Source organism: Clarias gariepinus, chromosome 3 (genome assembly GCF_024256425.1).
Source record: "Clarias gariepinus isolate MV-2021 ecotype Netherlands chromosome 3, CGAR_prim_01v2, whole genome shotgun sequence".
Taxonomy (NCBI): domain Eukaryota; kingdom Metazoa; phylum Chordata; class Actinopteri; order Siluriformes; family Clariidae; genus Clarias; species Clarias gariepinus.
Window position 1 is genome coordinate 34,260,288 of NC_071102.1, and position 27,505 is coordinate 34,287,792.

General features: G+C 37.5%; 2 protein-coding genes across 3 annotated transcripts; both read left to right on the forward strand.

Moving 5' to 3' along the window:
- Positions 1-437: 437 nt before the first annotated feature.
- On the forward strand, positions 438-12,677 carry LOC128519644 (tumor necrosis factor ligand superfamily member 6-like). 2 transcript variants are annotated; one of them, XM_053493445.1, is made up of 5 exons: positions 438-458; positions 8,745-8,979; positions 10,177-10,210; positions 11,191-11,277; positions 11,384-12,677. In XM_053493445.1, the coding sequence occupies exons 2-5, from the start codon at positions 8,770-8,772 to the stop codon at positions 11,770-11,772; spliced, it is 720 nt and encodes a 239-aa protein (XP_053349420.1). In that variant the 5' UTR covers positions 438-458; positions 8,745-8,769; the 3' UTR covers positions 11,773-12,677. The 2 variants fall into 2 exon arrangements, with proteins under 2 accessions (XP_053349420.1, XP_053349419.1); XM_053493444.1 differs by lacking the exon at positions 438-458 and having other exon boundaries at positions 8,294-8,979; positions 11,384-12,676.
- A 4,733-nt stretch (positions 12,678-17,410) lies between these two features.
- Positions 17,411-24,282, forward strand: LOC128518401 (tumor necrosis factor ligand superfamily member 14-like). Its single transcript, XM_053491486.1, has 4 exons — positions 17,411-17,917; positions 21,112-21,145; positions 21,955-22,041; positions 22,148-24,282. The coding sequence occupies exons 1-4, from the start codon at positions 17,687-17,689 to the stop codon at positions 22,534-22,536; spliced, it is 741 nt and encodes a 246-aa protein (XP_053347461.1). The 5' UTR covers positions 17,411-17,686; the 3' UTR covers positions 22,537-24,282.
- The last annotated feature ends 3,223 nt before the right edge of the window (positions 24,283-27,505 follow it).

Here is a 27,505-nt window from a genome sequence, read left to right on the forward strand (position 1 = left end):
AATGTATCATATGGTTGCATCCATAGTGTATGATATAGTTTACTACTGTGTATATAGCTTATATAAATGTAGTATATAATTATTGGCACTCCTCATAAAATTAAACAAAAAAGAAACACTGTATATGTTAGGGATCTGCAAGAGGAAAGATTGGAAGAAGCTCCTTGCGGTATATTGTGCTATATATTTGTTAAGATGAAGCTTGAAACAGGTTTGGTAGCTGACATGGTGGGACTTATTAAAGCATTTGGCGCTTGCTGCTCTGTGTTGAAAAACGTGCATGCAAAGATCTTTTCTGGAATGCGAAAGTGCAGGAAGCCGGCACGAGAGCTCTGTGTGAAGCGTGAGCCTGGTAGGAATACAGAAGTGCAAAGCGAGAGCCTTGCGAGAAGTTTGAAGCACAGAGAGCCGATGAGAGAGGAAATGAAAGCTGGAGTGGGCAAAAAGAAATTGCACAGGTAAATGGCTGGTTTTCAGAGATCATTCATGGTCGAAAACGTGCAGGGTTCAGTGCCGGAGAGACGAGAGAAAGTCCGTTATTCAAATTCGTGGTAACAGATGTAGAAATTAACCTGTTGGAGTTGAATTGTTAAAATTTACACAAAATTGTTCATTTCATATAAGTGATATAAGTGCCTGATTGAGATGTGTCCTTGTCCCTTTAAATCCTGTGATGTCACCTAAAGCCAGCATGATTTCCTGTTTTGTCTCCTCTTCCCTTTTTCTCATGAAACTGTATGGAAGAGGTATGTTATTTCTGACTTCTGCTAATCCAATTTAATCTTTATTTTTATTATTCATTTTATGTCTATATCTTCATTTAAATTTGTGTGTATAATGTTATTTTATGTACTTGTGTGATTATTTTCTGGCATTTTTCACTTTTTTAAATTTCTATTGACAATTTTGGCCAACAAATGTGGAAATCAAGGACATGACATTTATTTTATAGAGAAAACAAGGGCAATTCATACTTAGAGACTGTTTTTTCTTTCATGTGTCGAAGAAAGAGAGGAGAGATTAAATGTTTTCAGCGAACCGCCACCTGTGTACAATGTCGGATTCACACAACGGAAAGTAAAGTTTAACTGGGGTGACCGGTGACAGTCGCTAAACAATTCCAAAGTTTGGTAAAAAAAAAAAGGGTCCGTGAGTATGAGAATCCGAGACTTGAGGTTAAGGTGGGGTCGGTAGAAACAAAGCAGGGTCGAGATCGTGAAGGCAATACATGTCTTTGGAATATTGGGCTTTGAAAGGCACATAATAATCTGACAAGGAGGTGTTGTTAGTGCGTGGCTTAAATAGGGAAAAGAGGTGATTGCGGAGTGGATCATGGAAACGAAATAGATAATAATCATGGATAGTGAGCAGGGGACTAGTTGGAAAATCTCGGAGACCTGAAATGTGGGATTGTTTGGCACATGGATAGGGGTAGGGCCAGCCGGATGGAACATGAGTAAATGACGTGGGTGAGCATGAATGGGCCAATGAAGCTAGTGCTTCTTCAAGGTGGTCTTAATTGGGAGGTCTCAAGCAGATAACATGACCCTTGTCATGTATCGGAGGGCTGGTCACCAGTAGTGGTTGGCCTAGCGCTGGATGGTGCTGACGGTGCATTGTAACTGACAGCAGCGACGGATGAAGGGCAGAAGGAACCGTAGCCTCCTCCTAAGTGGGGAATAATAGTGGTTGATAACCCAGGCAGCAATGAAACTGGGACATGCCTGTGGAGGAAGGGGGCAGGTTGTGGGCATACATGACCCAGGGAAGGAAGTGGCTCCAAAAGGTTGCATTCTGGTAGGACATGCACCCCAAGGATTTCTTAAGTTCCCGGTTCATTGATTCTGTTAGTCTGGGGGTGGGCCCAGACAAAGGGCCCCTTTCAAAAACAATGATGAGTGGAAGTCTGTAAAGGAAGTGAAAAATTTGGTTAATTAAAAGCTTGGCTGTTTCCATGGCAGACGAATGCTTGGTTATTGGAATGAAGTGGGCAGATTTGAAGTACCAGTCCAAAATGGTTAAGATTGTGGTATTACAGTAGCAAAGTTAATAAATATTTCAGACCAGGGGCATTGGGGAATGGGGAGGGGTCTTAGGAAGCCCTCAGGGTGGTGGCTAGTTGTCTTTTTCCTTTAATAGGTGTCACAAGGGCTACAAAATACTTTTTCATCTTACTTCATGTTTGGCCACCAGAACCATTGCTGTAGGAGTGAGAGGGTGCGTGTCACTCCAGAGTGGCATGCCAATCTGGAGCTGTGGGCCCAGTCTAGTACATACTCACATTACTTGGGCTTGGTTTTTGTTTGAGGGTCTGCTGGAACAGGTTTTCTACATCCAGTCACATAGAGGACACAAGACAAGGGGGGGGGGGGGGGTATGGTTTCTGTGGGTGCTTAGAGGTGGAGAACTGTCAGCAGAGGGCGTTTGGTTTGATGTTCTTTGCATGTGGATGGTATGACAGTGTAAAGTGAAGACCATAAATTAAGTCTTTTGGCTGTCTTTAAGTACTTAAAGGTTTTGTGGTCTGTCCATACAAGAAAAGGGTGTTTTGCGCCCTCCAATCAGTGCCTCCATTCCTCGAGGGCCAGCTTGATTCCGGGATAACCTAAGAAAGATGTGGATGTACAGTGAAATTCACACTTTTCTGCCTTGATGTAAAGTTTACAGTGGAACCTTGGACTAAGACCATGATAAATTCTGGAAGCGGGCTCGTATTTTAAAACACTCGTAAATCAAAGGAAATTTCCCCATAAGAAATAATGAAAATTATTTGTTCCACAGCCCAAAAAATATAAATACATAAAAATAATTAATACAAAATATAAAGTAAAAATAAAACAAATTTACCTTTACTTTACCTTTAAAAAAAAGTAAAAACAAATCCTGACAGATAAGTGTTTTCGACCTGTGTGTGTGAAGCTAAAGTAAGAGGAAAGGAGGAATGAGACTCTCACCTCTTCCTCTTCTAGTTGTACACTAAAACCCTTCCTCCTCTCTTATTTGAAATCGTAAAGGGGCACAGTGTCCAATAAGGTGTGCACACAGACACTAAGTGCAGTCTGATATAGAGAAAGAGAGAGAGAATGGATCTTTAACCTCTCTAATGAGACTTACTTCTGTTTTACATGCGTGCTGTGCATACACGCATACAAACACAAAATAAAAAATACTTTATGCGCACACACATGGTCAGAGAGTTACAGTAAACAGTACACATGTGCACGGATGTTGATTATACAGTAAGAGACACGCACTAAGACCAAGACAATTATTCACAATTCCGCAGCACAAAAGAGAAAGAAAAACCATTGGCCCAGTTGTGATCACATGACGCTTTGCATCAAAACAAGAAGTGCATGTGTGCTACATGATACTCTGTATTTGTAAACCAAGACTTGTTCTTTTTTTAAGTCAAAATTTATTTAAAATCTTTGCTTGTCTTGCATTACTCGCAATCCCAAGTTCCACTGTATTCTCCAAAAAGTCATTGCAGGACTGTTCAATTCAATTTTATTTGTTTAGAGCTTTTAACAATTGTCATTGTTGCACAGCAGCTTGACACAATCAAAACAATTATTTAAGTTTGTATGGAATCAATCAGAATGGTCAGATAGTCCCTGATGAGCAAGCCGAGGGCAACGGTGGCAAGGAAAAACTCCCTAAGATGGCAATAGGGAGAAACCTTGAGAGGAACTGGACTCAACAGGGAACCCATCCTCATTTGGGTGAAACAGAAAGCAGGAATTGATCTGCATTCATACTGTGTGTTAGGTGACAGGCAGTTCAGCATAACAGTTGATGTTAATTGATGTTAATATAGAGTCCAGGTAGTTATTGGAGGCTCAGGTAGACTTGTAGGAAATTCCAGTCCTGAACTATCGAGCACTATCCTGAACTATCGAGCGACTGCAGCCAAGTCAAGTCCTCAGAGAAACAGCTTTCAACATCAGTCGAGGCCAGAACCATCTTCATGGTAGAGTAAAACCGCAGACGCAAATCCCCAGACACCAGACATATCCCAAGGAGGCACACAGGGAGTCCATGTGACGAGATCTTCACCCAGAAGTGGGGCACCGGCATGAGTCAGACATGTCTATTTACAAAAATGCTTGGCTAAATAAATATTTTTTTAGTCTATTTGGATGGCTATTCCATAACTTTGGGGCTTTGTCAGAAAAAGCTCTTCCCCCTGCTGTAGATCCTTTGATCGAAATAGGCATGGCGGATCGTAAGACAATAGCAGTTCACTCAGATACTGCGGCACAAGGCCATTTAATGCTTTATATGTCAAAAATAGTAGTGAGGACTCTCGCTGCTGCATTCTGGACAAACTGAAGCTTGTTTATGCACCTAGTTGAACAACCAGACAGTAAGACGTTACAATAGTCCAACCTAGAGGTGATAAAAGCATGAACTAGTTTTTCTGCATCGTTTAGTGACAGAAACGCTATTTAAAGTTAGAGTGTGATCTAAAACCTTGCTTCTAGCTGGATGCGGTCCTATGACTAAAACTTCTGTCTTATCAGGATTAAGCAAAAGGAAGTTAATTAGCATCCAGTCTCTTATTTCCTTTATGCAACTTTAACAAGCTGGTTTTTCTCATCTGGTTTTGCAGAGATGTATAACTGTTTGTCGTCAGCATAGCAATGAAAACAATAAAAAGTAACCATGCTTACAATTTATGTTGCCCAAAGGAAGCATGTAAAAGGAAAAAAGCAGTAACCCTAAAACCAAACCCTGTGGAACACCAAACTCCATTATAGAACATGCAGAATAATCACCATTTAAATCTACATACTGATAACGATCAGTCAATTAGGATCTGAGCCAGGAGAGGGCTGTTCCCTTAATTCCTACCAAAAGTCCAAAAGTTGGATTAACATGTGTTTCTAAGGTCGAGTAACACAAGCATGAGAAGATTTTTCAGTTCAATTCAATTCAACTTTATTTATATAGCGCTTTTAACAATGGTCATTGTCTCAAAGCAGCTTCACAAAAATGGAAGAAAAAAATAAAATAAAATAATAATAATAATAATAATAAATTGTGTATGTGTGAGAAAAATGTGTCTAGATAATAATGAGATGAATGAATAAAATGTCTCTGATAACAGATAGAGATGATATAACATCATGTGTTTTATGCAGCTGAAAGTACAATATAACAGAAATTAACATGAAGTCCAGTTCATGGACTCAGGGATGAGTCAGTAGGTGCAGAGGGCAGATGGGGTCTGGATCACTGGGCGCACAGGAGCAGGATGTGTAGCTCCAACCATCATAAAGCAGAATCCAGCTGGAGCTGGTCCTTCTCTGGATGCCTCAGGATCCTAACAGGGTTGGCCTTTGTCTACTGAAACTGGTACAAACTTCAGATGCCTCGGGATGGGTAGAAAAGTACAGAACAGATGGGGAGAATTAGCGTAGTTGCCATTCAGGATAGATGTACTGAAGTATGAAGTTATGTGATGAGTTACGCGTATGCCAGATTAAAGAGATGCATCTTGAGTCTACTTTTAAACTGGGAAACTGTGTCTGAGCCCCGAACACTGTCTGGAAGGCTATTCCAAAGCTTTGGAGCTAAATATGAAAAAGCCCTACCCCCTTATGTAGATTTTGAAATTCTGGGAATTACAAGAAGTCCAGAGTTTTGTGATCTTAATGAGCGTGGTGGATCGTAGCGTATCAGAAGACTGGTTAGGTATGTAGGAGCTAAACCTAAAAGCCTTATATGTAAGTAATATTTTTTTGTAATTAATTCTAAACTGAACATGTAGCCAAGATCAAGATATCGTCAAGGTAGGCAAAGACAATTAAAAAGACATTGAGGAAGTCTCTGAGGACGTTGTTAATAAGTGCCTGTAAGACCGCTGGTGCATTGGTTAGACCGAATGGGACAACCAGGTACTCATAATGGCCAGTGGGGGTATAGAAGGCGGTCTTCCAGTTATCACCCTCTCTTATTCTGACCAGGTGGTAGGCATTCCTCAGGTCTAGTTTGTTAAACATATGGGTGTCCTGGAGCCCAAAGGCGGATGACATCAGTAGGAGAGGGAAGCTGTTCTCATTCAGTTCCCTGTAGTCAATGCAGGGTCTGAAGGACTTATCTTCTTTCTCCACAAAAAAAAATCTGGCCCCACAGGTGAGGGGGATGGGCAGATTATCCCTGCTGTAAGTGACTCATTGTTATATTGTTCATGGCAACTCTCTCAGGGCGGGAGAGAAAATAGAGAGGCCCCTTGGGGGGAGGAGTTAGTGGAGGTTCCAGGGAGGTCTCATAGGGGTGGTGAGGTGGTAGAGAAACAGCCCGTGATTTGCTAAAGACCCATCGATGGTCATGGTACTTGGTGGATACTTTGGCTAGATTGGGGACCTCCTTTTGGAACATGGGCAAGGTCCGACCTGTGGTGGTGGAGCACAGGCATGACAAGAGGCAAGTGGGGCTCCAATCCAGGATGCTTTGCTTCAGCCAAACTATGTGAAGGTTATGCATTCTTAGCCATGGGAGGCCCAAGACAATCTGGATGGTTAGAAAAGTAATGGTCTCAATATTACTCAATATGGTTGCCTAAGACTTGTAAGGGGGTGATGTGATGAGTGATAAGAACGAGTCTGCCTTCAAGAGCCTGAACAATGGAGAGTTGAAACAGTGAAGTGAGTGGAATCTTGAATTGAGAGGCAGTGGAGGTGGAGATCAGGTTTTGGTCAGCCCCGGAATCCACTAGCATGGGTGACGTAGGACTGGTTGTCATAGGTCAAGCTTAAGGAGAAAGAGTAGATGTGGGTAGGAGCATGAACTTTTGTTCATGTCATGATGTCATGCTTCTGTGGTAAGTTGATTCTTTTCTTTTGCACTTGGGGACCTGCGTGATATTTAATTAAACTGGACTCAGTGTTGAAGCTTATTGACTTAACATTTTGGCCCATAATAACATTTTTTTGTTTTTCCTTTAAAGGAAATGGTGGGGGATATAACACAGACAGAAATGACCACACAGAACACATTTTGAAAGATGGTATATGTAATTTTTCTTCACAATTTAAGGGTTAAAAGCCCAATGTGACATCTTTTCTTAATTTCTTTTATAGCGATTTGTTCAAGAAATGCAGCCAGAACAGGTTAAATATAACATACGAGATGGTATTAAATCATTAAATGGGATGAAATGGGATCATTGTTAAATGGGATGAAACTTACCTTCAGTAATAAATACATATTTTAAATGAGCTAGTTCTGTCACATGTGCTACCCAGGCACACCCCCAATTTGGAAATGATGTCACAAATACACAACTTCACGATTGACAATGGTACTTCACGCCACAATTCCAACAGCATTTTTGTTGTCAGGCTCTTCTATTGGATTAGGGTCTGGGGATTGGGCTGGCGACTCCATAACTTCAATCTTGTTGGTCTGGAACCAAGATGCTTCTTGCTTACTGGTGTGTCTGGGGTCGTTGTCTTGTTTAAACACATTTCAAGGGCATTTCCTCTTCGGCATAAAGCAACATAACCTCTTTAAGTATTCTGATTGAATCCAAATTGATCCATGATCCCTGAAATGTGATAAATAGGCCCAACACCATAGTACGAGAAGCATCCCCATATCATGATGCTTGTGCCTCCATGCTTCACTGTCTTCACAGTGTTCTGTGGTTTGAATTCAGTGTTTGGGGGCCTGACAAACTGTCTGCTGCCTCTAGACCCAAAAAGGACAATCTTGCTTTCATCAGTCCACAAAATATTGTGCCATTTCTCTTTAGGCCAGTCAGTGTGTTCTTGGGCGAACTTTAACCTCTTCAGCACATGTCTTTTTTTCAACAATGGGACTTCTTGCTGATAGCTTGGCTTCACATAACCGTCTTCTTATATAGTAACAGTTCTCACAAGTAACTTTAGGTGTTCTTTGACCATGCTGGAACTGATCATTGGCTGAGTCTTTGCCAATTTTATTATTCTTCAATCCATTTGAATGGTAGTTTTTCATTTTCGTCCACATCTTTCTGGTTTTGATCTCCATTTTAAAGCATTTGATATCATTTTAGCAGAGCAGCCTATCATTTCTGCACTTCTTTGTATGTTTTTTTCCATCTGTAATCAACTATTGAATCAAAGTATGCTGTTGTTCTGAACAATGTCTGAAACTTGTTTGACGCCTGTTTTTCACAGAATAATTTACCTCTCCAATTGAACTTCACACTGCTATTATTTTGAACACGCCTCATTTTAATTAATGATTAAATTACACAGAGTTAGGTGCATCCAATCATGACTGTTGGGTCAGTTGGTTTTCTATTACTTCACTACACCTACAAGTAAAACATTAACCATGAAGAAATATAATTTCTCTCAAAAACAATTATTGATCTGGTTACTGATGTTGGACTACGATTATTTTGAACACAGCTGTAACAACGTTGTGAGAGAATGTACCAGAGTGGAAGTTATCTGCAACGTTGCCTCCTCAGTTCAATTCAATTTAATTTCAATTTTTTGTATAGCGCTTTTAACAATATACATTGTCGCAAAGCAACTTTACACAATCAAAAGAATTATTTAACTTTGTATGAAATGTGAATGTGTATAAATCAAAATGATTGTCCCTGATGAGCAAGCTGAGGACGACGGCGACAGTGGCAAGGTAAAACTCCCTGAGTTGGCAGTAGGAAGAAACCTTGAGAGGAACCTGACAGCCATTGCCCAGCATCTTATCTCGTCTAGATTCTTCTCTCACCTGTTTTTCAGCTGAAGTTCAGGCCTTCAGAACTGCATGAACATGGCTGACAAATGTATGTCATACTCCTCGGTGTTTGTAGTGGACAGCGGTACCATATCTCCCCCCCCACTGCCTCCTAAACCAGGATTAACACGGATGAAGACCCGGAGGAACCATCTGGTCCAGAAAACGCTCATTGTGCTGGTGCTCCTGTCTTTCTGTGGCTTAGCAGTGGAGGGATATTTCATCTACAATCTTTACATAGTAGGTTAAAAGCTACTCTACATCCATAAGTGAAAACAACAACAAAAAAAGTGCTGATGTGCTGTACATCATGACTTTCTGTTCTTACTTTCTGGTGTTTTACTTTCAGGAAATCATTTCTGCTTAACTTATTTACAGTATATCATGGCTTTCTTCCTTCTGCACTGTTTTCTTTCTTTTTTTGAATACTGTATGTGTTGTGGTTTTGAATTGCACTTGGAATTGCACTTTCTTAATTACACACATGCCTGAAAGGTTTTACTCATATAAAAAGCTGGATTAAATGATTGTAGGTTTTGCTTGTGTAATGAGTGAGTTTCAGAAAATTAAGCTGGTATTTAATCTTAGCATGATCTACCTCCTCCTGCATTCTCATCTCATATGTATACTTGATTTTCTTGTTTTATATAATCATCACTTAGTTAAGGAAGAAAATATAGTCACAATAGACTTGTACAAGAGCATAGATTACATTGTTAGCATTGCATATAGTGCAAAAGTAGTCATGATTTCCAGTTTACTACAACACTTTGTATGTGATGAGAAAGATGACAGAATAATCAAGTATCATATAAAAAAAAAACTGAACACAATATCGAATTTAGCTTTTTTAAATATTGTTCATTAATCCTTAAATTATTTCATTAAGGTTCCAGGAATTAATGAGATTTTAATGAAAACTTTGCATATCACACACTCTCAGTCTCCCTATCTATTATTTTAAAACCATCACGTCAATATATATAATATAGAAAATTTTCCAAAAGTATTCGTTGCTGTATTGAAATTGCTAGAATACGTTTAGAATTGTTTGTGTCACTCTGGGACTTATTAAGTTCAGCATGGAAATTCCACAAACATCACTCCTCCTACGTTAGATAAATGGCAATGATAATGGCAAAAAGGAGGAGTGTTTAAGATTCTGTTACTTATATTTTTATATTTGTTGTCATTGCAATGACACAACCAATGACGCACAACCCCACCCCAAAAAAAGAACCCGGTCCATGCATACAAAATTTCCCCTCTTCTCCACAAAAAAAGCATGGTAGGATATACTGAAATACACAGTCTAAACTAAACCTAGCTGTTAAATATGTTAGTTCTGTTCTAAATTAGCGCCAGCTTTTGCACAACATTTTCAATATCCTATCAGATACGATCTAAACTCTGCTATGACGTGGCTCTCTTTTTCAGAATGGTGATCAGCCCAAAACTGCAGCAGAGCAAGGTAGAGGATACATCCTGCCACTCAGAGTTTTTCCTACTATTTGTTTCAATGCTAAAATTTATTTAATGATAATAATAAACAACAACCACCACCAAGTGCATAACGGACTAAAGAAACATTAAACCCAAGACCACCTGGCGTACACTCTACAACTGCAGTAATCACAGCAATATCATTTCACGCTACTCAGACTGGAAACTAACTACAACCTACAGGGTCCAAGCACTGCCCATAAATGGTCACCTTTTACACACGTAAAGGTCGTTGTACACATGCAACATATAGTAACTAACTATCAGACCTGAGCTAGTCCAAGTGTCTGATTTTAATAGATTGATTTTAAAAGTTAGATTTCTTTTAAACCTTCAGTTTGTGGTACAAAAAACATTAATACTGAGAGCGGACGCTGAACAGATGCGTGTCGCGCTCTCTCTCACACTACTGTATATCACGCCGGCTGAGGCTGGGTATTTTATCTTTCTTACCATCTTTGTCGTTGGCCCTGATACCTTACCGGTGTTATCTAAATGATCGCACAAAGTGCAGAGGTATCAGGACCCTATCAGACAGCCGCTGGGTGCGGTGTGTCTTGGCTGATTGGTGTTGAGCAGTGTTGGTACTTCTGTAAACATGTGCTTTAAAAAATAGATTTGACCGAGTATTCACTTGACCGAGTATTCACTTGATTCGCTTAATGCTTGTTAAGTGTAACTGCTCCTTAATAATTTGCTTCATGAGATAAGCCGTATCTCAAATTAAGAAATTTTTATTTAATATACTGTATAGTAGTGCCTAAAATTTGGACTGAGCTGCAAAAACAGATGTGTGCAATATGTGATACAGATGTGCACTATAAATACAGCCCTTAAAGACTATACAACAAAGATAATTGTGTGATTAGGAACTGATGCTTTTTATTTTATTCATTTACTAATAGAGCAGTGAATATTATTTAACAGCCTTTCCTACTGGTGTTTCAGGAGACCATATAAACCCAATACCTGTCACCAGGAAGCCAAAGCCACCAACAATCCTGGTGCCGCCAAAACCTCTGGCACATCTGGCAGGTGAGGATGAGCTTCTCTATATCACCTTTTACCTTAATTCTCACTGTGCATTTTGTCTTATGTAGTATTTTAAGTACATTTTGTTGTTGTTGTTGTTGTTTTAAAGCTCGTAATAACCCTGAAAATGAAGGAATCATGAAATGGAATGACGATGGACAGTCCCTCCTTTATAAGCTTGAATACAGAGATGGAAAGCTGATCATTCAGGAAGGGGGCTACTACTATGTGTATTCTAAGCTTACCTACGGTGCAGAAGGCCATTTTTCCCAAACGGTGGAAAAGAACACAACACGCTACCTGGGAGGTTCCATCAAGCTCCTCGAATACCGAAGACACGATTTAAACTCGGCCAACAAGGGTAGTATGAGGAACAGCTACCTTGGTGGGGTCTTCCATCTGTACAAGGGTGATGCTGTTTTTGTTCATGTGAAGAAAGGCTCTTCGGTGAATCTGTCTAATGCAGCTAACAACTTTTTCGGCATGTTTATGCTGTAGAATGAATTTACAGTGGATATGTATTTATAACCATAGGTGCCATCTTCATGGGTGCTCTGGAGTTTAAGAAATCCTGATGTTTAGGATTTAAATATTCCATCCAAAAAAGTAAGACACTCTAATATTGCATTTGATTAACTATTGATTTCAGCAGTCAGTATGGTGGCCACTTTATCATAATATCAGGGGAAAAAAAATTCATAGATGTGTTAATCTGGACATTCAGTAGACTGAGGTCATCAGCCGACTTTTTTCTATTCCCACATAATGTATACTGTAGTGGCCACTATGCATGATGGGCGCATCACTTAATGCGCTTCCAGTCTTACCCTGAACCAAACATCTCTCTGGAATCTGGAATCATCAGACCACATGACCTTTTTCCATTGCTCCAAAGGCTCTAACAGGTTGTTTCTTATGCACACATCTGTTTAGCCCCAATTCTGTAAGTTCTCATTACATTGTGTTTGTAGAAATTATTTTACTTTCAATATAAACACAGATTTCTACAGTATGTTAAATGTTTTTAATGATGTAACTTCATCAAGTGTTTAAGTAATCTTGACCACACTTCTCCTGCTAAGTTGATGGTTCGGCACAGTGTTTCCAATTTAACAATAGATTTGACAGTTCTCATCCCAAATTCAGTACTTGTTTTCTTTGTTTGGGCAAAAATTTGACTATTGAAATGAAGACTTTATTTGGGGAGGCAGTGTACATCAGGCTTTTGAATTATCAGGTAGACTTAATGTTCTGTTAACCCTGGGGAAATTTTCCCAAACAGAACAGTGCAGTTCAACCTGTTTTTTGGAAACACTTTTTCCTGAAAAAGTAGCAGAACAAGGCTTGAGCCGTGAAACTTTACACAGTGTTAATCAAGATTGCAAACACTTCTCTAACTGAATATCAATACAATATCGTAAAATTTTTACCTATTTTATTTATTATCAGTCACTAAAAGATGAAAACATCCCAAACCTTTAGTACACCCTTCTTTACATCTGAAACACTTGCCTCCCAGGAAATGCATTGGCGCGAGGTAGGTAAGGACTGTATGGGAGACGTGGCAATAACTTCCTACCGAGTTCCTGTAATGTGCAAGTGGTGTTGGTGAATCATTATAACAAGCTACTGTACAGTATTCGTCCTTTGTATAACTTTCTTCCTGCGGCTAAGCGTCTCAACACTGCATTGTCCCTGAAGTATTCTGTAAATGTCAGTTTTACACCTTCCTTCATGTTTGACTTGAATGCTCCTCGAATAATGTACAAGGAAGCCTTAAATAAGAAAATACCTGCGCTGTCATGATATAAAATTAATAAACTGTTAATGGGTTAACCAGGACATTTTTACCGGCACCTTATTACTAATGTAGTTATCCAGTCAGTTAATTATATGACCACAGTCCAGTGCATAAAATCCTGCAGACGGAGCTCAAGAGCATCAAGTGATGTTTTACATCAAACATTAGAATGTTTAAGAAAAACTAATTTTTTTTATTATTATTGATTTTAATCATTGCATGGAAACAAGCAAAAAAGCACGTTATAAATGCATGTAGAAGCCTGAGACAGATGGGCTACAACAACAGAAGGGCTCACTCCTGTCTGTCAGGAAGAGGAATCACTCAACGACGTCCTCTGCAGGATTGTACCTGATAAAATATTATAAATGTGTCAATGCTCAGGTTTACAGGTGTTCCTAAAACCATGTATCAGACCTATTTTTTTGTTTACGTCTGTTTTTTTGTTTATGTTTCATGTGGGGGAAAAACAGACATCGCAGACGAGCAAACCCGAGTGTGTACTATTCCACACAGATTCAGTGTAGATCTTTTCTTTGTTACTGTACATGCTTGATCATAGTAGTACCAGTGTTTTAAATTAACATTCAGCAATGGCCTTACAACTTATTGGAGTAAAGGCTCTACCGTATTTACAATTAATGTGGCTGCACTGGTGTAAATCCCAGTTCAGGGTAATTTTAAAAACAAACTGGGTTATGGGCTAAATGATCTCTGTTTAGAGTTAATTTTAATCAATGATTTTAAATTAGCAAGAAATACATTTATGTGTGTGTGTGTTTGTGTGTGTGTGTGTGTGCCTGGGAGATGGATTAGTAGATCAGCACTGGAGCACAAGTTCCAGCAGATGGCAACCTCAAAGCTCCCTTCGCAACAATGCTGCTATATTTATATGGTGCAAAAGTTTGTGCACCCTCACTTCAACTTTTAAGACATTAATGTGAGATTACAGATATATATTTTTTTACAGATCGCATTCTTCAATAGACGAAAAGTGGAAATAATGACTATATAAAAGCCTATATCATATTAATATGATTAGCATAAATTTACATTCTTCAAAAATGTAACCCAGTTACTTTTTGACTGGGATAAATTATATATATATATGTATATATATATATATATATATATATATATATATATATATATATATATATAAAAGATTCTTGTTTTAGACTTGCAAATCTATTTCCAGGCTTTTTTTTTTTTAAATGTCATCATTTCCACCCCTTGTCTGTTATATTTCCAACTCTTTTTTTACATACTGGTTTTTACTGTTACGCGCATTTTCCTTAAACACACAGCTGTCTTTTTCCTCTTCCCCAGCCTTAAATGTCAGTTTGTTCAGGTTTTCGCCATATTCAGCCATTAGACAAAAACACTGAGGCGCCTATAGAGGAAAGTATAGATAAGACGTCTAAGGGGATGAAAGCATGCTAATAAAGAGGACTGAGATGCAGTTGCTGTGATATTTAGACAGTATGATGATGTAAAATGAGTTCATTAGAAGAAAACACCAATATGATGTGTTGTAGGTTGAAAATTGTAAAATAGAGGTAGATTTATTTTTTATATTATTATTATTATTATTATTATTATTATTATTATTATTATTATTATTATTATTATTATTTCCTGACCCAGGAACCAAAAAGATCTTTTGGAAATTTTCATCTGTTATGCAGTTTAGTTTTTTAAAGGTTTCATTTATTGCTTACTTGTGCCTCTTATACCGTGTAGGATCACAACGAGGGCATTAAAATCTGTCCCAGGGAACAAGGTGGCGTACCAACACTCACACAAACTCAGAAGATACACAATCAAACACTACGGCAAATTGGAAACACCAATCAGCCTACACGTCTTTGGACTGTAGGAGGAAACTGGAGCACCCGGGGGAAACTCACCAAGCACGGAGCAGAAATATACACAGACTGGAGGCGGGACTCGAACCCCCTTACCTGGAGGAGTGGCGTGATGATGCTAACCGCTAAGCCACTGTGCCCCAGAATTTTGAGTTCAATTTTTACATATTGTAGTTTCACTTTCCATGTTTGTCATTTTAAGTGTACAGACGGGTTGAAAGGTCATTGTGATGATCTAACAAAACGTAGCATTATACTATGACATTACAGGAGCAGCTGCTGCTACTATCCTCACATATGTTTTTGAAAGGTTTTCTATTTGAACATCTACAGTATATAAAATACTAGTACTTTATATGGAATAGACGTGTAACACTTTCTGTCTTTGTATCTGTATTTGGATTTAAACCTGAAGTGTGTATGACTGGCTTGTTCTTTAAAAAAAAAATGTTTTATTGATTTATTTCATCCTCATCAAGTATGATGATGGATGGTTAGAATTTTTAGCTTTCCATTCATCCTGATCTCGGTCCACTGTTTCACTGTGCAATCTATTCCATTCTAGCAGATCATCCTTTACATCGGGGTGTCTTGGCCAAGAGCCCAGCAGTGGCAACCTGGCAGTAATGGGGCTCAAACCCCTGACCCTCTGATCAGCATCTGTATTTCTCTTGCACATGTTTAATGTTAAGCCTAGGACATGGCACCAGTGTCAATGCATGTGTGATTTCTGTCTCTGACAGTTCCTCCACCACAGCTACCTCAGCTCATAACTGATTCTAACCAGAGATGTACGTGTGTTTTAATTGTATTATACTTGTATAGTTATTATTTCAGTTTGTGTCGGTTATGACATGGAAATAACCTGATGATCTGATTTAGCCGGCAGTCACTGTCACACCTTAAAAAATACTATCTTACTTAATCTTTTCAGCCTGCTCACTCGCACCCACTGAGCATTACAAATCTCAAAAGTGTGTGGAAACCTTCTGTGCAACCTTTCTTACTTAATAGTGCCACCACTACTATTCATATCTGTATTTGTATTAGGTTACAACACAGTTACCACCATAGTATATAGTGTATGATCTAGTGTACTACTTTATATACAGCTTATATACTGTGGATGTATATAATTATTGGCACCCTGCATAAAATTAAACCAAAAAGAAAAATTGTATTATTTTATTTGACATGATTTTTAAATGTTTGTTTGTCTAGATGTTATGCTTCTACTGTATGTTGCTGCTTTTTTCTTGCACTTGGGGACATGGTGAATATTTTATTAACTCAGTGTTGAAACTTAAAAGTTTACTTAAAAGTTATGTAACTTTTCTTTTTAAGGGTTAAAAGCCCTATATTTTATATATTTTCTTAATTCCTTTTATATCGGTTTGTTCAAGAAATGCAGCAAGAACAGGTTTATGTATATATAAACTATATATACTGATATAAAAGGAATTAAAAATATATATAATAAAAAATATATATAAACCTGTTCTTGCTGCATTTCTTGAACAAACCGATATAAAAGGAATTAAAAATATATATAAAACTATATAATACTATAGAAACTATATAAAAATTATAAAGAAAATAATTTTCTTTTTAACCCTTAAAAAGAAAAATTACATGTAACATCTTTCAATTTTATGTCATGTTTGTTATATATACGTTATGTTCTTAACTAAACAGAAAGAATGTTATGGGATTCCAACTTAAAATACATTCTTAGAACCAATGCTCTGAGAACGACTGGCTAACATAAATTGCTATCTGGGAACCTGTTGCCAGGATGTTACTGTATGTAAAAACGTTCCCATGACCCTACACATACAGTATAGGTCTTATAACCGTATAAGCACCTTGATGAAACGTTCCCAGAGCATCCTTAAAACTGGACAGGTTAAGAACCAAAAACCGTAGCATTCTTCTAAACTAAAATTGTTAGCTGGGGAATTGCTGAGTGTAGCACAAGTGTTGCTTTGGAAATATATACCCTATATATCTGTCAGTGCAAAAGAAGCACCAGTGAGCTGAAATGATTTGGTTGATTTTACTCCAGCAGTGTTTACTGTAAAATGTAACAAGCTTGTTAGTCCACCTGAGATGCGTGCTGATAAAGAATCCATATAGAGTGTTTCTGCTGTCTATATGCAAGGTTTCTCAGTTCAACAGAAACACTGAGGTGAATTTAGGTCAGTTTTCATCCACAACCTGCATGTGCATGGGTTTGTGTGTGTGTGTGTGTGTGTGTGTGTGTGTGTATTTGTGTGTGTGTGTGTGTGTGTATTTGTGTGTGTGTGTGTGTGTGTGTGTGTGTGTGTGTGTGTGTGTGTGTGTGTGTGAGAGAGAGAGAGATATAGAGATGGTGCTCTCTCTTATGCTTCCTTTATCACACCTTTGAAACAATTTCCTCATACTCAGATTGAACAGTTTGCAAAACACAAACAGAAACCAAAACTTTTAATTCTTAGTTTGTTTCAAAAATGCACATTGCTTGGTTTAATGATCTAAATTTGGCCTTCGTTGTGGTGCAAGCGTCCACCCACTTTGATGTGATAGCTCGATCAAACTCAGCATATATGTGTATGTGAGCACGTGTGAGCATGTGTGTGTGAGAAAGCGTACCAGAGTGGGAGTTATCTGCAACGTTGCCTCCTCAGCCATTGCTCAGCATCTTATCTCACATAGATTCTTCTCTTACCTGTTCTCCAGCTAGAGTTCAGGCCTTCAGGACTGCATGAACATGACTGACAAATGTATGTCATACCCCTCGGTGTTTGTAGTGGACAGCGGTACCAACTTACCCCCGCCGCTTCCCCCTAAACCAGGATTAACACGGATGAAGACCCGGAGGAACCTCCTGGTCCAGAAAACGCTCATTGTGCTGGTGCTCCTGTCTTTCTGTGGCTTAGCAGTGGAGGGTTATTTCATCTACAAGCTTCACCAGGCTAACAGCAACTCTACATCTGTAAGTGAAAAAAAGAAGGAAAAAAATGCTGATGTGCTGTACATCATGACTCTTTCTGTTCTTACTTTCTGGTGTTTTACTTGGCTTTTTGCCCTGCAGCACTGTTTTCTTCCCCCTCTTTTTCTTTCTTTTTTTTTTTTGTAAATGTGGTGTGGTTTTGAATTGCACTTGGAATTGCACTTTCTTAATTACACACATGCCTGAAAGGTTTTACTCATATAAAAAGCTGGATAAAATAATTGTAGGTTTTGCTCGTGGAATGATTGAGTTTCAGGAGATGAAGCTTGCCAATATGGTATTTCACCTTAGCTTGATCCACCTGCTACAGCAGTCTTATTTCATATGTATGTATTTTTCTGATTATATACAATCATTACTTGGTAAAGAAAGTAAATTTAATCACAATAGACTTGTACAAGAGCACAGTTATTGTAAATATTGTTAGCATTGTATATAGTGCAAAAATAGTCATGAGTTCCAGTTTACTACAACACTGTGTGTGTGATGAGAAGGATGACAAAATCATAAAGTATCATATTAAAAAGCTGAACACGATATAGAATTTAGCTTTTAAATATTATACATCAATTCTTGTATTCGAATTTAAAGTATGTATATATACTTATTTACGTATGTATACTTATTATACGTATTTTATATATATATATGATTGATGCAATGGTTTTAAAATAAGTAGTTCAGTCAGACTCCTCCTTTTCCTTGAAGCCCCCACATGCAAGATGCACTTTAGCTTCCTGTAAAACAAACAGCAGAACTGACCTACAGCACCTGAAACCCATCTGTACTTTTGTGGTCTTATTTCCCCTTCTAAAACACGCACAAGACAAAAAATGAAAAAAAAAAAAAAATATATATATATATATATATAGGCTATATATATATATATATATACACACACACACACACACATTTTTAGATGCGGTAAGAGGTACACATCATGACACTATGTGTGTTTACATAGGTGACAAAAGTATTAAGATACCACATGGCATGTTACAGTAACTATGATGTTACTAATTAATCTGGATGACGATGAAATATGGTGTCCAGTGGTACTCAGTTTCTGGAGCCATAACCTGGATCATCTCCAGACCTAAACTCAGTGGAAACCTGTGTTGGACGATGGTGAAGAAGGCAGCAGCAGTCAAGAAACCAGTTTCTGTACACGATCTTCAGGAAGCGATCAAGCAGGCACAGATTGAACAAGTGACATCAGAATTTTGCAGACGCCTCTTTTTGACTCGATGCTCAGCCGGATCCAGCAGGTTTACAAAAATAAAGGACTTTCATTGCAAAAAATAACAAATCATTTTTATTACCTAGATTGTCATTATTGTAAAGAGAGAAAGAGAGAGAGAGGATGCATTTAAAATACTGAATTAAAGTTTTGTTCAAATACTTTTGGCCACCTCTGTATACAGCACATACACAAAGCTGGATGGCGCTAACAAAAATAAAAAAAAATAAAAAAACGTAAAAATTTCCCAAAAGTATTCAGTGCTGTATTGAACTGACTAAAGTATGTTTAGAATTGGTTGTGTCATATAGATACTTTGGGACTCTTTAAGTTCAGCATGGAAATGCCACAGACATCCTACGCTAGATAAATGATAATGATAATGGCAAAAGGCGAGGTAGATAAAAGCCTCTAATTTTTTTTTTTTAATCTGTTACCTATATTTTCTATTCCTTGTCATTGTGATGGCACTACCAATGACACACAACCCCACGTCTTGCCAAAAAAAGACCCCGGTACACACATACCGGCAACCAAGCAACAAAATTTCCCCTCTTCTCCACCAAAAAAAGAAAAAGCATGGCAGGATATACTGAAATGCACAGTCTAGACTGACGTGTTTTTTTTTTTCTTTTTAATCTAACAGACACTGTTAAATAGGTCAAATGCTTACTGGCACTTATGCTATCTTCAAGACAGATCCTTTACTTAACTGTAATTAAAGTACACACAATGTATGTACTGCTGTACTATTATATATTTTATTTTATTACTATGCCAGCATTCATAGCCTAAATGCGTATGACAATAAATGCTTTGAATCTTTTCTAAATCATGATTTTTTTTTTTATTTAAATAACTTTAAGTTTGAGTAGACATGCTGTAGTAAGTATGCTCCATAATCATTCAATAATATTACTATAAACTGGTTTACTTTTAAATACTATGGTAAGCCCTAACACCTAAGATCCCCAGGGTGGCTGGTTTAAATCTCATCCCTGGTTTGTTTGTGTAAAGATTGCATGTTCTTGCCTGGTTTTGTGGGTTTCCTCCGGATACTCTACAGTAGTTGTGTGTAGTGCATCAAGTGTGTTATTGTAAGTGAGTTAGTGCTTGTGTCCTGCAATAAGTTACCATGTCCACCATTTGACTGACTTGAATTCCCTCTAAGCCCCCTGCACCCTTACACAGGATAAGGGGAAGAGGAGGCGGTAAGGGTCTGTCTATTAAGAATATTGAGCCCCTTGAGAATACTCCCCTTCATCATTTACTTACAGGGTTGAGTTGTCAGCTCGACGCCCTGCTGTATTGTAGAAGGTGAAGGTGAAGGTGAAGGATCTTTCCCAACAGTGACAGACCAAACCGAGGACCTTTTGACCTTCAGCACTCCGACATCTTAATTACTGAGATACCCCTGTAGAATATATACCGCAGGATACGAATTGTAATTAATGGATGGGTGGATGGACATTTTTTCTGGGAGAATACACATGTGTGAGAAAGCCTATGCTATGTAGACCGACACACAAATATTTCTGCATTTTTATTCTGAATTACGCACAATACCATCATATACAAGCCCCTGTGCACGACCACCTTCATGCATACCATGGTTTATGTTTTACAAAGACCACATGGCACACTTGCTTCATTTCCTTTCTTTGATATACTCTGCTTGCTGGTGGCTTGTTGGGGTGGCTAGTCCACCCTTCTGTGGTTATTCTGCAGCCATCTTCATTTGGTGCATGTGCATCATTCAGTTCTGAATATTGTTTGTATCACTGTATGCATTTTTATGATCATACATTAGATATTATTTTGCACACAAATCTGTTCTATATTAGCGCCAGTTTTTGCACAACATTTGTGTGGTAACCTTTTTAATATCTTATCAGATACGATCTAAACTCTGCTACGACGCGACTCTCTTTTTCAGAATGGTGATCAGCCCAAGACTGCAGCACAGAAAGGTAGAGGATACATCCTGCCACTCAGTTTTTCCTACTATTTGTTTCAGTGCTAAAAAGGATTTAATGATAGTGTAGAAATAAAACAACAGCCAAAACCAACTGCATAAAGGACTAAAGAAACAGGAAACCCAAGACCACCTGGAGTACACTCTACAACTGCAGTAATCACAGCAATATCATTTCACGCTACTCAGACTGGAAACTAACTACAACCTACAGGGTCCAAGCACTGCCCATAAATGGTCACCTTTTACACACGTAAAGGTCGTTGTGCTAGACCTGGGCTAGTCCAAGTGTTTCATTTCAATAGATTTCTTTTAAGTTTCTTCAGTTAGTTGTTGTACCAAAAACATTGAGCAATAGTATTTAGTCATTAATATTTACCCAGAATAAATTTTAGATTTTATTTTTTGAAACAACAAACAGCACTTAAGTTTTAATGGAATAATTTAAAGTAAATTTTTTTTTTAATTAATGTGATATGTTCTCCTGTAAACACTTAATGTGCTTTAAAGAATAGATTTGATCGAGTATTCATTTGATTCGCTTAACACTCGTTAGGTGTAAGTGTTCATTATTTCAATCCTTAATAATTTGCTCTATAAGATAAGCACGATCTCAAGTTGAGAATTTTGTATTTAATACATAGTAGTGCCTAGAATTATGTGTGCGATATTTACACATATAGTACACATACAGATGTGTACTATAAATACAGCCTTTTAAGACTATACTATTGTACATAAGCTGTGTACTAATGCAGCTGTAAATATTATTTACTGTAACAGCCTTTCCTACTGGTGTTTCAGGAGACCATATAAACCCAATACCTGTCACCAGGAAGCCAAAGCCACCGACAATCCTGCCGCCGCCAAAACCTCTGGCACATCTGGCAGGTGAGGATGAGCTTCTCTATATCACCTTTTACCTTAATTCTCACTGTGCATTTTGCCTTGTACAGCATTTTAAGTACATTTTGTTGTTGTTGTTGTTGTTTTGAAGCTCTTAATAAACCTGAAAATGAAGGAATCATGAAATGGAATGACGATGGACAGTCCCTCCTTTATAAGCTTGAATACAGAGATGGAAAGCTGATCATTCAGGAAGAGGGCTACTACTATGTGTATTCTAAGCTTACCTACGGTGCAGAAGGCCATTTTTCCCAAGCGGTGGAAAAGAACACAACACGCTACCTGGGAGGTTCCATCAAGCTCCTTGAATACCGAAGACACGATTTAAACTCGGCCAACAAGGGTAGTATGAGGAACAGCTACCTTGGTGGGGTCTTCCATCTGTACAAGGGTGATGCTGTTTTTGTTCATGTGAAGAAAGGCTCTTCGGTGAATCTGTCTAATGCAGCTAACAACTTTTTCGGCATGTTTATGCTGTAGAATGAATTTACAGTAGATATGTATTTATAACCATAGGTGCCATCTTCATGGGTGCTCTGGAGTTTAAGAAATCCTGATGTTTAGGAATTTAAATATTCCATCCAAAAAAGTAACACACTCTAATATTTTATTCGATTGCCTTTAGCATTGATTACAGCATGCAGCGTAGTGACCACAATTTAAATTCCATCAGGGAAGAAAAACTCCATAGATGTGTTAATTTGGTCATTCAGTACATTCAGGTCATCAGCTGATTTCTACGTTAAATGTTTTTCATGATGTAACTTCATAAAGGGTTTAAGTAATCTTCGACCCAACTTCTTCTGCAAAATTGGTGGTTCAGCACAGTCCTTCCAGTTAAAAAAATAGTTCTTATGACAGTTCTTATGCCAAATTTAGTACTTTAAGTGTTTTTATTTGTTTGATCAAGGCCAAAAATTTTACTATTGAAATGAAGACTTTATTTGGGGAGGCAGTGTACATTAGGCTTTTGTTTTTGGTCAGGCTTTTGAATCATCAGGTAGACCTAATGTTCTGTTAAACCTGGGGAAATTCCCAAAACAGAACAGTGTAGATTAATTTGGTTTTTGGAAACACTTTTCAATTTTTCAGCACAACAAGTAGCAGAACAAGGCTCGAGTCGTGTAACTTTACATAGTGTTAATCAAGATTGCAAACACTTCTCTAACTGAAAATCTCTAAAACAACCTACTGTACTGTACAATATTGTTCAATTTTTACACTTTTTATTGATTATCAGTCACCAAAAATGAAAACAGCTCAAACCTATAGGACATGCATACACTGTATAGACTTAATATATACCACTAGATAAGATCATTAGCTTATCCAGCAATCTAAAGTACATAAACTACAGTATGTACTTAAAGCACATAAATACGTAAAGTACATTTACATGTACATAAAATATTACAAAGAGTGCAAGATCACCATTCAGCGAGTATGCATTGACTGGAGAAATATAGTTAGATTGATTGGTTAGAAAAATGTGAATCAAAAGTATGTGTACAGTAGAGCTAAACTGTTTTAATGGCTGCAGATAGTATATGAAAAGTCACAAATTTTGCAAAATTGGCAAAAAAGCACTCATTATCATGGCACCTATGCTTATAAAAATATCGTTACCACATTAATAATAAATTTCAACTGATCACGTAAGACCATTCATGGAAACCTTTTTTTTTTTTTTGGTAATCAGAGGTGCAATAAATAAAATGTTCAGACACAAATGTGTTAAAACTTTTTATCAGAGCTTTCGGGTCGAATTAATTTGTAGCACTTTGATTTTTGCTTAAAATATAAAGTGCATCATAAATAAAATGTATTATTACTATGAATATTATTATGAATATTATTATTATTATTACAAACGTCTACACACCTGGATTGTTTGTAGTCAAGCTGATAGTCACATGATCAGATCACAGGTAGCATCACCACCGAAACCTGACAGTTCTAAATATTTTATTTTTTGTACCTTTTTGTTTAAAACATTAGGCAGAAAAACAAAAGTAATTTTAATGTTGGTTTAATGTTTACCTGCAACTTTGTGGTTTAAATGTATAGTTTTGAGCATACAACATTCTGCGCACCCTTTTAACACCATGTCTAAATAAAAATAAAGATGTTTAGTTTGGTTATGCATTTAAATGTATATATTTGTGACTTTCGCATAAAGGTAAAACATTCTGATAAAGTACAATCATTGCACTTACTTAATTCAATAAATCTTTTTAGACTTTTTAGATAATTTATTCTTATTTTATCTTTATGATTGTCATTTTTATAGTTTATGCAGTAAAAGTCTTTTATACCAAATGTCTGACAATATTTTGTATTGTTTTTGAATAAATATTAATATATATATTAAAAATCCATCTTGCTAACTTCACTGGCTTCAATTTCCTCTCTTTTCTAGTTAAAAATAAATCTTTCAAACTATTTACAATTGCCTCAGGCTTTACAAAATGCCTCATTTTTATTTAAGTGACATTACCTACACACGTACACACACAGCAAACCTCCCTGCACATCATGAAAGCACCATTTTTGTATACAAGATACAAAGCTGTGGTCGGACACTTTTATTCAGCCCACAGGCGTTAGTGACTCTGTTGCTGCCTGACACACCGGATATGTAAGTCTAACCTTTTAACTTCCTTCCAACCTGCGTGTATGTTGCTGTCTGTTTCCCACCGCCCTTGACCTGCAGTTTGCACTGGCCTGATTTTAAAACATCATGCATCTCAGTCAAAACAATTCTGATTTTTTTCCATCCTGTTGTTTTAATCTCTGGTTTACAGAGTAAACTTTTTTTTCTGACTTTGGGTTCTTTTCATCTACATCTTGTTATAAGAAGTGGTGGCTTTGAGCTCGCCCACGCTGCAAGCCTGGCCTGCTCTTAGCTGAGTCGTGGGGCTCTTGGGTAATGTGGAGAGGAAGTGGGGGGGTGGGGGAAGAGGTCTGCAACAGGTACATTAGAATATCTCTTTCGCTGACTCAGATCTCACAGAAAAACCCTCTCACACACCCCTTTGGAATGTTCCAGCCCAAACACCACATACGGACCATTTCGAGCCCCAGAACGTGGAATAGGATACGATATTGACAAAGAGCTAGGAAAGAATTGGTGCAAAGACCATATGGTGGATTTATTTATTCATTCATTTGTTTATTTATTTAGTAAAAAGGGCCCAGATTGGCAATCCATCCTTAGGTGGATCAGAGGCAATAGTAGACTCTTATGGGTTTAAGATTTAAGCACCTTAAAGTGTGTAAAGAAAAAAATGAATATAATGCAATAAAACTTACAATAAACGTTTTATAAACAAATGATAAAAACGCACAATAATTCTAATGAAATAAATGATTATTGCAAAATAAAAAAGAAATTATATGAATGTATATTAAAAAGGTCTAACAAATGCTGTGTGTAATGTAAAATGTTTTATAATAGTTTATACACTGAATATAGAGAATACCAAAAGTAGATGATCTAAACACAAGAAAATATATTAAAAAATAAACCCTTTATAAAATATACTGTACACCAAGACACAAAGCATGAAAAGTGAAAACTGGAGGAAGGAAACATACTGTAACTGCATGATCGTGTAAGGAACATGTGCACACACACACACACACACACACACACAGATGTTTGGGCATAGTGATGTGATATTAGTCACATATGTGCCTGTATACTGTATTGTGTACCTTCTTCTCAACACTCTGCTGCGGTGTGGATTGAAACTAAAAGCAGTGACAAATTCACACTCTGCTGTGTATTTAGCTGGATTTTCCCTGTCTATACTTTCTGTACCACACAATGTCTTTCTGCCTGACACGACGTTGCAGAGAAAATCTACAGCCTTTAAGCCGAAAAGAAAACTCCACGGGCCTCTGATGACCAATAATGTAAAAAGAATGAGGAAAACAGAAAAACGACTTTTTTTGTTGTTGCTGTTGTTGACTCTTCACTCATACAGTATATGTGACGAAGGTAATATTTATTAGCTCTTTTGTTTTCTTTGATATTATTGAAGGTCTCATCTAAAGTAAGTATTCAATTTCAGTCAATTTCAGTAGGTAAGATTTGTGAAAGACAGAAAGGAGCTTAATCAGGCAAAGCAAACAGCGCCCCCCGGTGCCCACAAGCACAAACTGTGGGATTATAAAAAATAAAAAACACAATGTAAATAAATACAATAAAATTAAAAGCATTTAAAACAAAACAAAAAAAAATCAGATTATCTATGCCTGTGTAGGTTCCCCTTGTGCCACGGGGGCACCTCTGCCCCTTGGGCATGACTTAACAAGCCCTGTGTTGGTGTGTTCTTGTGTCTGGTGGCACCAGGACATCTCAGGTGGATCCCCTCGGGTGCCGTGGGTTATGGAGTAGGGCCTGTGAATCAGACTTTTTCGCCCAGCGCATCCCTTGGGTATTTAATCAAATTTGCATCTGGGGAGTTTGGAGGCCGAGTTGGTGGCCTTGGATTTGTTGCCTGCTGGGCGCTGCGTACAGCGGGCTGTGGTGCATCGGGTGTCCTGGTGTTTTTCTATCTGAACCGGACAGGCTATAGCCATAGGTTATGGGTGAGACTTGGGTGCCCATGATCCTATCACCAGTTTATCGGTTTATCAATGATAATCAACTTTGAGATTATTTGTTTACTCATTTACTTGTTTATTTAAAATAATAAACTAAAACGTGAGCTTAAATTAATGTTTTGTTACCTTTGTATCAGCCTTTATGGACAGAGCTTCATGCTGGCGCCATTTTAAAAATCATTCGCTTCTCTCCAGTGGTGTACAGTAAAAAAAACAAAGCAGAAATGTTTTGAGAAAATTCCCAATTTTTTTTTTTTTTTTTTTGCTTTTACAGTCAGCACCTTTAAAAAAAAAAAAAAAAAAAAAAACATTTTTACTGAGCTGATTCCAAGAACCGACTCATGATTCACAGACAATTGATAGTTAAAAAAAAAATCTGTCTTTTATCTGTCAAATAAATCTCTACCTTTCCGAAATTATATTAATATTAATACCTAATTTTGAGCTTCGCTGGTGTAGCAACAGCTGACTAAAAACTTAATCACAGTTTTAACCGCAGTTAGCACACAAGCTAGATAACTACTGTACTGTACCTTATACCAAAAGTCAGAAGCATTGTTGAATAAATTATCATTTCTTTTTCACAAAAAAAATAAATTTTTAGTTCAGGTTAGCTTGTGTCAGCTAGCTGTTTGCTGTAGAGCTAGTAGGTACTAGCCTTTAGCAGTTCTCTCACAGAGTGAATCGACAGTAGCTAACACTGAGAGTCTTACATATTTCTATTAAATTAATAGCCTAATTTCTTTTTACCACACAAAATATCAAATCACCTGGCAGAGTTTTTTTTTTTTAAATCATATTTTATTGTCTTTTAGCAAAAACAAGAGTTTTAGATTTC

Excerpts from the sequence above, each read along its gene's own strand:
- LOC128519644 (XM_053493445.1), top strand. The coding sequence starts at position 8,770 with ATGAACATGGCTGACAAATGTATGTCATACTCCTCGGTGTTTGTAGTG. Across the intron at positions 10,211-11,190 it reads CAAAACTGCAGCAGAGCAAG|GAGACCATATAAACCCAATA; the intron begins GTAGAGGATACA and ends CTGGTGTTTCAG. Across the intron at positions 11,278-11,383 it reads ACCTCTGGCACATCTGGCAG|CTCGTAATAACCCTGAAAAT; the intron begins GTGAGGATGAGC and ends GTTGTTTTAAAG.
- LOC128518401 (XM_053491486.1), top strand. The coding sequence starts at position 17,687 with ATGAACATGACTGACAAATGTATGTCATACCCCTCGGTGTTTGTAGTG. Across the intron at positions 17,918-21,111 it reads CTAACAGCAACTCTACATCT|AATGGTGATCAGCCCAAGAC; the intron begins GTAAGTGAAAAA and ends TCTCTTTTTCAG. Across the intron at positions 22,042-22,147 it reads ACCTCTGGCACATCTGGCAG|CTCTTAATAAACCTGAAAAT; the intron begins GTGAGGATGAGC and ends GTTGTTTTGAAG.